Below are 16,806 nucleotides of genomic sequence, written 5' to 3'. Positions count from 1 at the left end.
AAGGAATGAGGCTATACAACAATGCAGCTCCTGTATGAACAGGTAGTCTGTTCAAAAAAGTATTTAGGATTGTAACACTGGCAACCTGAGACACCTAATGAGGAAACAGCGCTGAAAAAACCAAAAGCGCTGCACTACAATTAACCTTATAACGTGTATGTGAATTTTCAAAGAAATGAAACAATTAAGGGCCCATATGTGTAGTCACGAACATAATACAAGAAACAAATTTAAGTAAGAATTCAGAAATAAGCCAAGAATTCAATTTGTTATAAACAAAATAAAAATCATTGCTATGTTAATTTTTACTCATTCTCGTTTGCTACCCAGAATAAACCATATATGTATGTACTGTCACTGTAAAACAAGTTATTTATGGTTCTGAATTATAAATTGTAAGCCTAATAACACTTCTTGATAAATAGTGGCTTTATATATAGCTCAAAGAATTAAGCTTCTACCAAAAACACAACTACTAGTATTCCTGTAACTGCCTAATCAATTATTTCAACTTCAAAGTAAAGACACTTGTCTTTATGAGATGCAGCCATATTTAAGGTGTGCTTAGTTTACTCTTAAGATTTAATGATCTCAAAATGGGTAAATTAATTTTTTGTGGATATTATCGAATTTACATTAACACAAATGGAAAATAACATGTGAGAGTTAATGATAGTGCTTTTTTTATTGAATTATAAATGATGTATAATATTGTTACAGGTGTACAATATAGTGATTCCCAATTTTTAAAGGTTACACTCCATTTATAGTTGTTATAAAATATTGGCTACATTTCCCATGTTGTACAATATATCCTTTTGTTTTTGTTTTTGGCCGCACTGTGCGGCATGTGGGATCTCCGTTCCCGGACGAGGGATCGAACCCAAGCCCCATGCAATAGGAGTGCGGAGTCTTAACCACTGCTGGGTTAACGGACTGCTGGGGAAGTCCCTATCCTTGTAGCTTATTTTATACCTAATAGTTTATACCTATTAATCTCCTACCCTATATTGCCCCCCACCTCCCTCTCCCCACTGATAACCACTAGTTTGTTCTCTGTATCTGAGTCTGAGTGAGTCTGCTTCTTTTTTGTTATATTTACTAGTTTGTTGTATTTTTTTAGATTCCACATATAAGTGACATCATACAGTATTTGTCTTTCTCTATTTCACTTGGCATAATACCCTCTAAGTCCACCCATGTTACCGCAAATGGCAAAATTTCTTTTTTATGGCTGAGTAGTATTTTTTTTTTTTTTTTAATGGCTGAGTACATATATACACCACATCTTTATCCATTCATCTCCTGATGAACACTTGGGTTGCTTCCATATCTTGGCAACTGCAAATAATGCTGCTATGAACATTGAGGTGCATGGATCTTTTCGAATTACTGTTTTTGTTTTTTTTCGGATATATACCCAGGAGTGCAATGGCTGGGTCATATATGGCAGGTCTATTTTCAGTTTTTTAAGCAACCTTCATACTTTTTTCCACAGTGGCTACAATTTATATTCCCACCAACAGTGTATGACGGTTCCCTTTTCTTCACATCCTCGCCAACATTTGTTATTTGTGCTCTTTTTGATGATATCCATTCTGACAGGTGTGAGGTGATATCTCATTGTGGTTCTGATTTGCATTTTCCTGACGACTAGCCTTTCTTAATGACTAGGACACTGATGTTATGGACCAAAATTACTTGCAATTCCTTTCATTGCTAATTTGTGTAGTCTTAATATGAATGTTATGTTTTTGGAATTTTTGATGAAACATCTAAGAAAATAAATGGAGCAATCCAAAACTGAATCAAGAAATATTTATCCTGTCATATTAGAGCCTCTATACTTTCCGTTTCTTCAATGGGGCTCCAATTCTGTCCTCAAAAATCTGCCTAGTTTTCTATGAAATTGATTACCTTATTTACCAGATATAGAAAACATTACTAGATGAGATGTTGATGGTAAAACATAGCGTGGACAAAAACCATTTATTAAAATGGTGACATTATGAAAAATATTCTAAATTCCATCTTATTACCTGTGCTTTTTAATAATAAACCTGATACTGAAAGGGATTTTAAAAGGCAAAAAAATATTGTATCCAAACAAGTTCAGATGCATTTAAGTTCTTATGCGTATCTAAGAAAAATTATATAACTCAGGTACTACCTTCATATCTTTTCTTTCCCTTTTTTTTTTTTTTAACCTGACACGAAGTTTTAAAAGCAATGACTGAATTTTAATTCCTATGTATACTTCAAAACCTGCAAAGTCTGGACAAGTCCATGTTTGACGTCTTTCAAATAGCCTCTTATACTGGTTTCTCCAAGTGGATCCTCTACTTTAAAAAAAAAAATTAAGTACCCTTTAGGCATGTCTTTGATGTTATCACAGAGTCACAGGATCTAATTTTATATGGAACTATCTGGAACACATTGACAAGGGACTGTCAAAAAAAGTCTTCCTTTCAACAAATTTGCCTGGGCCCAACCAAAATGTTTTTAAATAACATACTAATTTTTAAAAACTAGTGCACGATCATTTAAAACTTTTAAGAAACCATAAGTGATTTTGAAATTGGCAAAAGTAGCCTGATCAATATATTATAATATGCCAGAAGTTATCTTCTCTCATCAGCTCAAACATATATCCAATACCTACCATTCATAAAGCACATAGATATTAATCAAAATCATCAACAACTTCTGTATTCCTCCCTTAAAGTTTTTCCATGTATATAAACTAATGCTCCTGCGAGTGTGATGGCTACTAAGAGTATGGCCATGAGGAGTACACACTTTAAAAAGAAATTATCCATTATGTAATATTTGTGAGTCTTATATGTTCTGTAATCTGATGAATAGCATATTGTTCTTATCAAACAATATGTTATTTATTTTCTTGATGCTTCCTCATCATAGAGGTCTCCTGAAGACCCTGAAACACCAATGAACATGAGGAAGAAAGCTGCCAAATACTTTATCCTTGTTAAATTAGGAGCCTAAAAAATAAAACTGTCCCAGTTTTAAATGGGTATGCCTAAAAATTCTAAAATGAAGATTATGTACCACATGAAAAACAAGCAGTTTGGTTAAGTAATGAAATAACCGCAAAAATAAGTCACATATAAAACAGTATGTACACTGAACACAACAATACAATAAGCTACATGCATTTCTTTTAAAACTAGGAAAGAATAAACAAATGCCATTCCTATAAAATGGTGATTTATTTTTCTTTTCCCAACTTTCTACAGTATCATCTAAAAATAGAAAATTTAAAGTAAATGGGTAGTAAAGCATTTCAGGGTTTTAGAGATATGAAATTTTGATATTTTCATATATTATGGGATTTAAAAAACTTATGTTCAAGAAAATGTTTCACTGATGCAGCTAAACTATGCAATTCATTCAGATACCATTTACTAACTTCTTACTATGTGCCAAGCACTTTCACCTATGGAAATGCAGGTAGAAAGATGAGTAAGATAGGGACTCTGCATAATAAAATTTTAATGATCTTCTTAAAATTTTAATGTCTTATTATAAGACAACAGAAAGTAATCATTTAAAGGATAAAGAATTTAACCTTATACTTGAAGATGGCAGAATGCTAATTCTTCTCTGTTAAATGTTTAATTAAAAACTCAAGTACATCTGGTCCTATTTAAATCATTTGAAGCTATTGTATTTGCTTTACCTCCAGGTCACAAAGAATAAGCTTTTTCATAGTGTATAGCTCCTATAATAGTTTAAACTTGAAACTGTTCCTATTGGTAAACTTACATGCTGGGGTCACAGTATTATAAACCAAGAGGAGGATATGGCTTCTCTTCAACAGAAGTTGGGAGATGTTATTATTCCTTTGCAGTTTTAAAAGTGCACGTAGCTGATTACATTGTTATTATCAGTGTAGCCATTATACAAGACAGAATATCTTGTATCTGGATTATTTTTGCTATCATTTCATTATATAACTACAGTGTATAAATATTTTCCGAAAGAGGATGAATACAATGCCCCCAAAACTTACTGTGTCTTCTTCACTGTTGTATTCTCAGCAACTGCTACCATTCTCAGCATATAATTCAATAACTGCTCACTGAATGAATAGCAAGTCAGTACTAAAACTCAGAATACTTCCTCAGTGTTTCACACTACATTTTCTGGGGGAAAACAGTGTAGTCAAATGAAGAGCAGAATTAATGTAAAATACTCATATTTGTCCCTGAACATATGACCACAAGCACAGTCACTTAAAAATCAGATGTTTATCACTAACAACAAATTTGAATTTCTAAACTTTCAAATATTTGAAGTGAACTAATCTGCCTCACATATAAACAGCTCCTATCAATTGATAGGGAAAAGGCCAACCAAAGAATAATCAGGTATATAAACAGTTCTTAAGAAAGAAATACAAATCACCCTCAAGCATAAGCAAAGATGCTTAATCTCATTCATAAGGGAAACATAAACTAAAACTACACTGAAAATAATCAATAGATATATTAATCAAACACAACATGGAGAATTCTTCTAGATACAGATGGGAACAAACCAACTATAAAAAGACATTTTAGATAACTGGGGAAATTTGAACATAATCATCTAATAGGTATAAGATGACATTAAAGAATTTGTTAGTATAATAATGGCAATTTTTTGTTAAAAAGGACTACTGGAATATACTGAAGTATTTATAGATGAAATTATGTCAGAAAGTTCAAAGTAACTGAGTGGAAGAGGGATAAAGATGCAAATGCAAAATAAGTAAAACAAGATTGGCTGTGTACTGATAACGGTTGAAGCTGAGTGATGGGTAAATAGGAGTTCATTATACTATTTTCTTTACTTTTATAAATGTACAATATTTCCTAAAATTAAAAAGTCTTAAACTTTAAATTTAAAAAAAAATACACACACAAAAGATAATAAAAGTGGTTACCTGCTTGTGTGTGGGGAGAAGAGGGTAAATTTCTGCTGTTTATTTTGTGTTTTCACAATTTTAGAAAAAAAAGTTTAAATTAAAAAAAAATGGATAAAACAATAATAACTTCATTGACACCTGGATTCTAACCGAACACTAATGTACCCTGACTGCATCAGCAATTCTAATATGCTGAAAGAGAGTTTTAATGGAAACATGGATCAGAAAAATCTATCAAAGAATGAGCGTAATAGAGCAGTAACAGATGTAAGTGGAGTAGCAGATGTAGTTGAATTCCAACCTTCCATAATAAAATTAAAGAGTTTCTAATGTTTTTCTCAGCTAAGAATTCAAAAACTACAATTAAGAAATAGAAACTTTCAGCGAAGTTGTAGGATACAAAGCAACACACAAAAATCAGTGGTGTTTCTTTACATAAACCACGTGCACTCTGAAGAGGAAATTAAGAAAATCCTATTTACAATAGCATCTAAAATTAAGAAAATTCCATTTACAATAGCATTCAAAAGCATCCAATACAAAATAAGGAATAAGCTTAACCAAGGAGATGAAAGACTTGTATGATGAAAACTACAAAACATTGCTGAAAGAAATTTAGAAAAGGAAAGACGTCTCATGTTCATGGACTGGAAGACTTAATATTGTTAAGATGTCAGCATTACTCAAAGTGATCTACAGATGCAATGCAATCTCTATTGAAATCCCAATGATGTTTTTTTGCAGAAGTAGGGAAATATGTCCTAAAATTCATATGAAATCTCAAGGGACTCCGAATAGCCAAGACAACCTTGAAAAAGAACAAAGTTGGAAGTCAACATATTTCCTGATTTCAAAACTTAATAAAAAGCTACAATAATCAAAACAATATGGTACTGGCATAAAGACAAACATACAGACCAATTACAATAGAGCCTTGGCACCCTTCTCAAAAAAATGGTTTTTGAGAAGGGTGCCAAGACCATTCGATGGGGAAAGGACAGTCTTTTCAACAAATGGTGCTGGAAAACTAGATATCCACAGCAAAAGAATGAAGTTATATCCTTACCTTACACCATATACAAAATTCACCTCAAAATGGAAAAAGGACCTCAACATAAGATCTAAAACTATAAAACTCTTAGAAGAAAACACAAGGCAAAACTTAATGGCAATGGATCTGGCAATGATTTCTTGGATATAATACCAAAAATATAGGCAACAAAAGAAAAAAGTAGATAAATTAGACTATATCAAAATTAAAAACTTCTATGCATCAAAGGACACAATTAACAGAGTGAAAACGCAACTCACAGAATGGGAGAAAATACTTGCAAACCATATATTAGGTAAAAGATTAATATCCAGAATATACAAAGAACTTCAACCACAACAAAAACCAATATGATTAAAAAACAGGCAAAGAACCTGAATAGACATTTCTCCAAAGATACACAAATGGCCAATAAGCACATGAAAAGCTAACATCACTAATCATTAGGGAAATGAAAACAGTATGAAGGCTCCTTAAAAAACTAAAAGAAGAGTTACCAGTTGATCCTGCAATCCCACTCCTGGGCATATATCAGGAGAAAACTCTTATTTGAAAAGATACATGCACCTCAATGTTCATAGCAGCACTATTTACAATAGCCAAGACATGGAAGCACCTAATGTCCATCGATGGATGAATGGATAAAGAAGATGTGGTATATATATACAATGGAATATTACTCAGCCATAAAAAGAATGAAATAATGCCATTTGCAACAACATGGATAGACCTAGAGATTATCATACTACGTGAAGTAAGCCAGACAAAGACAAATATGATATCACTTATATGTAGAATCCAAAAAAAATGATACAAATGAACTTATTTACAAAACAGAAATAGACTCAGAGACAAAGAAACCAAACTTATGATTACCAAAGGGGACTGGGGGTGGGGTGGGGTGGAGGGAGATAAGTTAGGAGTTTGGGATTAGCATATACACACTACTATATATAAAACAGGTAAACAACAAGAACCTACTATACAGCACAGGGAACTATATTCAATATCTTGTAATAACCTATAATGGAAAAGAATCTGAAAAAGAATACATATATGTATATATATGTGTAACTGAATCACTTTGCTGTACACTTGAAACCAACACAACATTGTAAATTAACTATACTTCAATTTTAAAAAAAGAGAAAGCTATTCAACTGAGGGAAAAGAAAAAAACTATAAAGCACGGTAGTATTAACCTATGGTTGCAGTAGGTAATCAAGAAACAAATGTAATACGAAGCATTTCCCACACATGGGGGAAATGTATTACATGAAAGTCACAGAATTAGATAGGTATATTAAGGCTTACTATCAGACGTTGAGTTTACCTTTAATAGTTTAGCTTTTAATAGTACATTTTAACACAATCATATATAACATTTATATACTCAACCTAATCGCAACAGCTCAATTCTCTGTATGCTCATTGCATTTCATATAAACCTTTTAGCCCTTATTTCACTATACTGTTAATTATCTGTTCACATGACTCTCTCTCTACCAGACTGCAGGCTCTTTGAAGGCAAACTGCCATTTACTTTTGGGTCTCAGGGCTTGGTGGCAAACCCAAGCACTGAGATACAAATTCTGAAGGTTTGTTGAATGACTTAGGTAGTATTTTTATGTCAATAAACAATCCTGCAAATAATTTTACAGAAGATAATTAAGTTTAGAGGTTACGTAACTTGCTGAGATCACAGAGCAAATACATAAATGAAATTAGAATTCAAATCCAGATCTTCGGTCAACAATTTCTTTCCCCCTTCCACCACACCATACATATTACAAGTAACTACAAGCTGTGCAGGAGCTACATTCTGTGGTTAGTTGTCTGTAGTCAAAAAGCAACAACTCAACCATAAAAATGAATCACCCAAAATTGGAATAGTAAAGGTCCCTTAAAAATGAGATCTTTGAACTGTCATAAAAATTAGTTATTATTATTATAGTCTCAGCAGAATACTGCTACAAGTATTTCAGAAAAAAATTACCTTGTACTTCTTTATCATGACACTCCTTTAGTTTTGTCCAAACATCCTTAAAGTCATTAGATACATCTGCAGAACTAGGGCTTCCACAACTGCTTCCCGGGACGTTCATCTTACTTAATATGCTCACACTTCTACTGCCTAATGTTTTCTGACCTTTTCTGTTACATTATACAGGTCTGAAGTTGTCTTTGGTCAGTTCAAATACCTGAAACAACAGATTGCAACATAAGTGAATTCTGCATTTATCTTTGTGTAATTTGAAATCAGGATGACTTCAAGACCAGGCAGCTGATCTCAAGTTTTCCTTATTTACCTATGATCAATCACTTTAGAATTTGAGGGGGTGGAAGTGAGGAAAAAAGATGAGTATGGTGAGAAAAGCCCCAATTTCAGTTACCTGGCCTTAAGTTAAGCTACTCTTTCAGGCAAATTTTTTCTTATTCCGCCTATGAGGAAGTAATTACCTACATTATGTTTAATTGAAAGGACTATGATATAGAGAGGTTTGTAATCATTCATGGTCAGTACTGTTTCCCCATTCTAAAAGAATTTATTGCTTTCTTAACTTTTGAGTTGATATGGAATACAACGATATATTGAACCAAAAACTGGAAAACACTCTGAAATATTCTTGACTTAATAAGCATTCACATCTAGACACACACACTGTAAAAGAGCAAGAAAGATGACTGACTAACACGAGTCTCTGAACAGCTTTCTCATAACAATGAAATTTGGTGAGCAAGATACAGACACAGCCAAGATCTATGAATACGGAAACATCTAAAAACAAGGCAAATATGGGTAAAGCTATTTTGTGCCTCTCAGAATAAAGGTGAATGATTAAGTTTATTATTTGTGTAGCCCCTCAAGGAAGCAACAGGCTATTAAGTTCAAGTGGATTAATAAATATTTTAATATGTGTTCTTAAACTGGAACCATTAACTAGCTACTACTAAAAAATTACAATAAAATGATTAACAAATCTACTAACCCTCACATCTGGCTCCTTAGTCAATGCCTTACCATTGCTAACAAGTGCCCAAACGGATTTAAGTGTCTTTTACTAACCACTTCCTGAGGTCTCTGATGAAGAGGCTAAGATAAGCAAGGCCATGTCTAAAGGGAGCAATATTATGTGCAGAGCCACTTGGTAAACTATAAAACACTAAAGAAATAAAAATACATTTATTAAGCTTTTCAAAAATTGTGATTACACTTTTTTTAAAGATAATCAGTGAAAATTGAACAAGTACTAGATTTTACATAATATTAGGAAATTATTTTTAATTTCTAAAGAGGCTTGTATTCAACTATTTATTAAATAGTTTTATTTATCTAAATAAATTTTATTTATCTAAATTTAGATAAATTTAAATTTAAATTCCATTTATTTATTTATCGAAATTTATCTAAATAAATTTTATCTAATTTATCTAAATAATTTTATCTAAAATTTATCTAAATAATTTTATCTAAAATTTATCTAAATAAATTCCATTTATTTATTTATCTAAATTTATCTAAATAAATTTTGTTTATCTAAATTTATCTTTTATTTACCTAAAAGATAAATCAATGGGTCTATACTACTGTCAATAAAAGCCACCATTTATTAAGTGTTCACTATGTACCATGGAGTGTGCTGTTTTATATTTCCTTTTAATTTAATCTTCACATTGTATAAAACAGCTACTACTGATATTATTAATTTCATTTTAGAGTTTAAGAAAACAGGCTTAAGAGACTAAGTGACTCGTCCGAGGTCACATTGCTAGGACACGTCTACTACGGCCACGTCGCTGCTGCAACTCAAGTTGTGATGCCAATGAACTCCAAAATACTCCTAAGAAGCAAAAAAAACAAAACAAAAATGTTAATTGTTTTTATTAATCAAAAAGTTCAAAACAAAGTTTTAGTTACTTTAATGAACAATTTAAAATTGTATATTTTAGCATTCAATAGTTTAAAACCAATAGTGTAAGATAAGCTTCCTTTATTCTACCTTCAGGGGTAATAAAAAGGTTAAGTGTTTTTTTTCCCCCCACATAACAATTTATCAATACTAAGCTGTTCAGATATTGAACAGCTTATGGCAATCATCTTCCTTGCTCTTTTACAGTGTGTGTCTGTGTGTCTAGATGCTTATTGTCAAGAATATTTCAGGGCGCTTTCCAGTTTTTGGTTCAATATATTGTTGTATTCCACATCAACTCGAAACTTGAAACCCTCTCCAATCTATTTTGCATGCTTAGCACTTTTTGCTGGCATTTCTTTTGATATTGAACCGTTATTCGCTGCACGAATAATTTCTCAAAAATGTGCATCTTGCCTCTCAAGTTGCATCCAGGGCTCAACAGTTTGCAATAATTTAATACATTTCTGTGCCTCCTGTTGCAATGTAAACCACAAACCACCACACTGAAGGTGCTCAAGAGAAGATCTTTCCTGTCACACCACACACATTCTTAGGTGAGGCAAGAGCCGCTCCTCAGTTCACACAAGGGCCCTGAACAAACTGAATAGGGACTCTGACTGCTGCTCTTACGAGCAGAGCAGAGGTCCAGTGGCTCCCATCCCAGGACCCTTAGCCATCAGCCTCCTCCCGCACCGCGAAGGGCTGGCGGTCCGCCCTCGCCAAAGCGCTCCGCCCTCGCCAAAGCGCTCCGCCGAACAAACCACACGACTGGCGCCGGAAGCGCGCGCGGCGACACCGGGCGCAGGTCGGCGCATGCGCGTGGCGGGCCCGGCGCCGGCAAGCAAGTTCTCAGCTGGTGCGAAGACTCGGAAACAGCACTCAGCGCTGGGTCGTCCGCAATCCGGTCTGCCTCCTGCGTAGTTCAGGCCGGCTCCAGCCGACTCCTCAGATTCAGCCCCAGCGCCATACAGCCATCCCCACCCCGGGGTCAAACGCCTTCGGTCAGCCGGCAGCTCCAGACCGGAAATAGCCCGCTAGGACCCAGCGCTTTGGGTCGGGGAAAAAGATTCCTTTTACTCACGGCTTGCAAGATTGCGTCGAGATTCTCGAAAGCCCCAGCAGGAACGCGAGCACGCTCTGGAGAGGGGAAGAGACGGCCGTTCGCTTTTCTGCTCGTTCCCTCACTAATCTGCCACACCGCCAGCAGCCAAGCCGCCCCCTCGGGGCAGCCCGCGTTTTCCAGCGCTGGGGGAGGGCCCGAGGGCCGCCGGCTACGCTCGCCCCGCCCGGACCTCGCGCGACGTCACGCAACGTCGTGTGGGAGTTCCCGCGACGTCACGCCTCTTCCTCCTCCTACCTCCGCGGAGCTGGGTGGCGCCCCTCACGCCCCCTGCGGAGGAGCTGGGTCGGCGACGAGTCCCACCGCCTTGGGCGGTGACTGGAGAGTGGAGCTCTTCCACTGAGCCGTCAGAAGAGGCTCCGAGAGCTGGCGGCCGCCACCGCGGTTTTTGAGAGGGCCCGGAGAAAGCTCACGCTGTTCTGTCTGCGGAGATTCACGTTCTCCTAAGAAGTGATCAATGTGTCTGACTTAAGCCCGTTTCTGGGAAAGCACGTAGGAGCGGCCCGTACCAGATGGAAAGTTAAAGTTAACTGAGGAGGGAAGGGACACAGATCAATCTAACGTAGCTTTCCGGCTGGTAGCTCTTACCTACAGTTTAGTGATGCGACCTGACCGGACTGGGTGGCGAGGCCGCGTAGCAAAATGAACGATGTATATTTTGCTCAGGTTAAAGAAAGTTTCTGACGAACCTGAAATGAGACGGAATCAGAAGTGACGCATTATTTATTGGAACAACATGCTGTTAGGTAATTTTTTTAAGTCAACGTTTTATGTGGCTGTTCGTTTATAAACATTCAAATTATTAGTATATTTTCCTATTTATATTACCTATTTAAAAGAAGCGTTTTAGCGTTAGAAATTCTAAATATATGAAGTTGAAGAAAATAAACAGAATAGACAGTATCGTAATATTTCTTAAACCAGTTCAATACTTTTTTTAATACTTATAAGACCTGGGAGGAAGACAGAGGGTATTATAAACTTTAAAAAGTAGAGTTGTATTTGGGAAATCAAAGATATAAAATGTAAAAGTAATTTTCCCGTTCATTCCCGGTCTTAAGGGATGAATATCACAGCTTACTCCTTGCGAGTGGGCATAACAGGATGTTTCTGTACCATCCTAGCAATGTTGTAGGAACTTTGGTATCTTTATAAAAGAGAGCTGCTGAACATTCATTACCCTGTTAAAGTATCATTCACTTCCAAATTTTATCTTGTTTTAGTCTTTTCTATCAGATCCTCTTACAGCACTATGTGCTATGTGCCTTCCTATCTGACACTTATTGCAGTTTTCATTATTTATTTAATTAAATCAGTCTCCTCACTAGACTCTTAAGTTTCTTAAGGTCAAAACCATGTCTTGTTCACCTTTTTATCACCAGAAACTAACCCAGTGCTTGCCAGAGAGTCAGTCTCCGTGTAAAATTAATGAATTGGGCGTTCCTTGAGGGACTCATCTTTTTCATTTAAGCGGAGAATATCTTTGAATCCATTCTAAATTCTTAGATTCTCTTTATGGGATTTTATGATAAATCACTTTAACGGTGGAAACAGTAGGCATACGTGTAGATACCTGCCTCCGATAAGGAGCCTTAAGACCTACATGTAAATTATGAAGTCCTATGAGAAAACTTAACAGTGAAGCAGATATTTTGAACTCTTTGTAATACTGGGTTTCTCAAATTTTATGGCTTAGAACAATGCTTCCCAAACTTTTTCAGTACCTGGAAAAAGAATACTTGTATTACATATTGTGATAAAAAATGAGACTGCTTCCATCCAGAGGCAACAGCAACTAGGATTCCAGCCACCTCAGGCCCAGCACTGCCACCTTGAGGGTTGGGAGTTTAATGTCCTAGCATACATATTGGAGGCCCTTGGTTAGGATGCTCAATTTAAAAATTGTGTGGTGAAATGGTTAAAACGGTAACTTTTATATATGTACACTTAACCGCAATGAGAAAAATTGTGTACTGAAAACTCTAGGATTCTTAGAACTGTAAGAATTTTGGAACTATGTAGATTTTGAAATCATGTAACTCAAGCCATTTTACAACTGAAACTCTTTGTTGATTCATTCTATACAATCTTCTTACCTCCTACAGCTGGGTAGCTGAGGGTTGTGACGGGAGAAATCACATAACAGGTTAGACTGATATCACTAAAATTACATGGTTTCAGACCTCATATAGGGCACCAATTAATCTCTAAAATAACCTTTATTTAGCTCCTTCTGTTTCCTTTGCTGTCTTCCAAACCTTCACTGTTTTCCTCAAGCCTCTATACAGTGTTCTCACTCTCAGCAGACAACTTCACCTCTTGGTTAAACAAGACAATGGGACTCAACAAGTGTGATCTTCCTGAACTTTCTTTTCTCAACTCTGTGAATTAGGAAGTACCATTTTGCAGAGAAAAATGCAACCCTAATCCAATTTCTTCTCATCACCTCATCTGTATCCACCCTGGGCCAAGCCACCATCATCTTAAACCTCTTCTGCAGCAATAGCCTTCCTTTTTTTTTTTTTAATCAACTATCTTTCTACTTACACTGTTTTCCCTTTACAGTGTATTCTCCAACAGCAGTCAGAATGATTCTTTAAAACCTAAGTCAGAACATGACACTCCCTTAGTTTAAGACATGCCAGGGTCTTCCCATCACTTTAGAATAATATCAGCCCCCTTTCCATGGAGTCAGGACAGGTCAATCACTGTATTCTACTGATGTTACCTCCTAAATAGAGTTCTGAATTAGTGCTTTCCTATCCATCCTCACTCTTTTTGCCCTAGTTTTGGCCCTGATATTTCTTACCTAGACTGTGCTTCCAATCTTGCACCTAAATGCAGTTTCCACACAGCTGCCAGAATGCCCAACCATTATTTCTGATCTTGGCACTCTCTTGTTTAAAACCCTTCAAGTGGCTCTCAATTGCCTAAAGATTAAAATTCAATCCCTTTAAAATGTCAAAGAAGCCCTTCTTAACCTTACACCTCTACCCCCCACCTTATCCTTTCCCTCTAAAACAGGAGACTGCTTATATTCCTCCTTCCTGCTCTTTGCTATTTCATTGTCTTGGCTCATACAATCCTCTTCTCTTGAAATTACCTCCGCCCAGATCCTTAATATTTCACCCCCTTTCTACGTATCCTTTAAGACTTAGCTCAGGTAGTGCAGCTTCCAGGAGACTACCTTAATGTCTCTCTTCACCCCTTCTTCCTACCCCCTTCCACAAATAGCCCTCCTCATTCTCCCATACCCTTCTATATGTATCTTTGTCGCTGCATTTAATGCTATTATATTGTAATTATGTTTATATCTTTTATCTTACCCAGCTAGGCTGCAAGGGGTTTCTTGATAGCGGAGACTGTGCTTTCTTCATTCTCCTCGGTATTCCTAGTTCTTATCAGAGAGTCTTAGAACAGTACTACCCAATAAAGCCACATACATGATTTAAAATTTTCTATTAGCCGCATTTAAAAAGGTGAAATGAAACAGGTGAAATTAACTTAATATGTTTTGTTTAACCTAATTTATCTAAAATATTATCATTTCAACATGTAATCCATATACAGATTTATGAATGAGGCCGTTTACATCATTTTTCTTCATACTGAGGCTTTAAAATCTGATGTGTATTTCACCTTCACAGGACATCTCAATTTGGATTAGCCACATTCCAAGTGCTCAAACTCACATGTGCCTAGTGGCTACCATATTGGCACAAAACATGCCCAGCATATATAATGAACAAATGAGGTTACATGATTTACCTGAAGAGCCAAGTTGGAGCTGATTCCTATGGAGCTGTTTCCTACTCTAAGGCTATTTCTCCTATTTGTGCTGGGCATTTCCCATCTCTCTCCCACTCTACACATCATGCCATTCTCCTCCCCTCCCAGCAAATTTTTTGCCTGTATCCCCAGGCAAAAAATCTAGTGATTAAACCCATTATGATTATTTACATAATAATGTCCAGCACCTTTAATACGAACACAAAATACTAGTAAACTGGAGTGAGCCGTATACTTATAGTCAGAACTACTTTAAGAGCAGAACAAAAGAGATAATAAGAAAGATAAAAATAAGATTAAAATAATAAGAGGGATAAGAGGGGAGAGAAGTATTAACATAATAGAAAATTATGCTGTCAAAATTTGTGTCAACCTAAATGAACACGATTTAATTTTTAAAAAGTTGTTTACAGTAATTACTAGGTGTTGTTTGGATCAATTAGTGATCTTGCCCCAAGTGCCAAAATGTTTTATGATTTGAGTTGATGGTGCTGAGATTCCAGTTAGGTTGAGCAGTTTTATAATTGTTTTAAAAGATATATTTAACATTCATGGAGGATGTCAGTATCACAGTTTTTCTTTTGACAGTCAGGTGGTAATTAAAGTGCTTATAAAAGACATTAAAGATTATACATTGCTTTCCGATTAGAAAAAGTAGCCTCATGCGGTATAGCCAACTTCCAACTTAGGTAGAGAAACTTTTATGTATTTTGATTATCTCTATGGCTACATATACCTTCTTCATTTCCCTTTATAAACTATTAAAGTAGTTTGTGTTTTTAAGTACTTAGCTACTTCATTTCGCATCAGCAATGAGCAAAGTTTTATTAGATATATAATTTTCCCAATTTACGAACTATCACTTTATACTTGATAAATAGTCTTATACAGTATACTGTGTGCTTGCCTATTGGCATAGGTTTAAATGATGGTGGGCTGATCCAGGATGTTAATGATCTGCTATTTATTGTCAGTGGAAAGAGGCATCTTTTTCTTCCAGGCCATCGGTTTGTATACAGTGGCTGCTTGGGCAGTATTTCATATCTCTGCAATATAGGTTAATGAAGCTTAGGAATTTTGTTAGATAGCCGTTAGGCCCTTTCTTTAACACTGGCATTTGTAAGAACCTCAGAGCTTAACCGCTGCAGAGATGATAAAAGAATTTAAGAGTGATCACTAAGACTGTAGAGTAGAAAAGTGGATTGTATTTTGGGAATCTTGAAAAACCAATCTTTATCTTTTTATCCAGTAAATGTAGTTCTATACAAATTGTCCTGTGTACATATATATAATGCTGCCATGATGGAAACTGTGGGAACAATATTTACAGTAATGTAAATGGAAAATATTATGAAGAGTTAACTGTAGGAACAAGTCACTGACACTTGGAGTCTATTAATTAAAGCATTCCTTGATGGGTTCACAGGAGCAAACACATTTAATATTCATTGCTTTGTCCACTTAAAAAAATAATGATGCATGTCTTAAATGGTAATTTTTCCACCTATGAATTACTGAATTTATTCACTGCTGGCATGTAGATGTGATCTTTAATGTACTCATGCCTCACAAATTGCACCTATGTCTTCAAACACACTGGCTGACTTTTTCCCCCCATTTTTTTCTTATTCTAACCATGTTTGAGAAAAACAGACTATTTAAAAAATAATGACATTTTGCTTTTCCTAATCCATATGTCAGTCTAAGGTTAAGGAAGCTTTGATAATTACTGATCCAAAAATGTTTTACGTTTAAAATTCAGTTCTTAGAGGAGGCCTTCAGTTTTAGCCAATACTTTTCTATTTTACTTAAGTTATAATCGGAAGTATTAGAACTGAATAGTGAAATTAAATTATATTTTAATTCACTTCTCACCCTTTGGGACAATTTGTTTTTGCAGACTATTTAGGATAGATAGAATTCCTCTTCCCAAATCTAGTACACTTATATAAAATGACCATATGCCCTGGCTTACCAGCAACAGTTCTGGTTAATGTCTGTT

The 16,806-nt window shown here is 35.5% G+C and overlaps 1 protein-coding gene across 2 annotated transcripts in view; it reads right to left on the bottom strand.

Annotated features, from left to right (window-relative positions):
* Positions 1 to 11,137, bottom strand: part of RBBP8 (RB binding protein 8, endonuclease) — an 81,260-nt gene extending 70,123 nt beyond the window's left edge. For both annotated transcript variants that reach the window (XM_082667294.1, XM_082667295.1), the window contains exons 1-2: positions 10,977 to 11,137; positions 7,978 to 8,182 (exon numbers count right to left, since the gene is read on the bottom strand). In XM_082667294.1, coding sequence (XP_082523420.1) covers positions 7,978 to 8,086 — 109 coding nt within the window. In that variant the 5' untranslated portion in view covers positions 8,087 to 8,182; positions 10,977 to 11,137. The remainder of the gene's footprint in view (positions 1 to 7,977; positions 8,183 to 10,976) is intronic.
* Positions 11,138 to 16,806: the final 5,669 nt, after the last annotated feature.

This window comes from Grampus griseus, assembly GCF_964374135.1.
Source record: "Grampus griseus genome assembly, chromosome: 12".
Lineage (NCBI taxonomy): Eukaryota > Metazoa > Chordata > Mammalia > Artiodactyla > Delphinidae > Grampus > Grampus griseus.
Note: the sequence above shows the minus strand (reverse complement) of the source record. Positions and strands in the feature narration are given on the sequence as shown.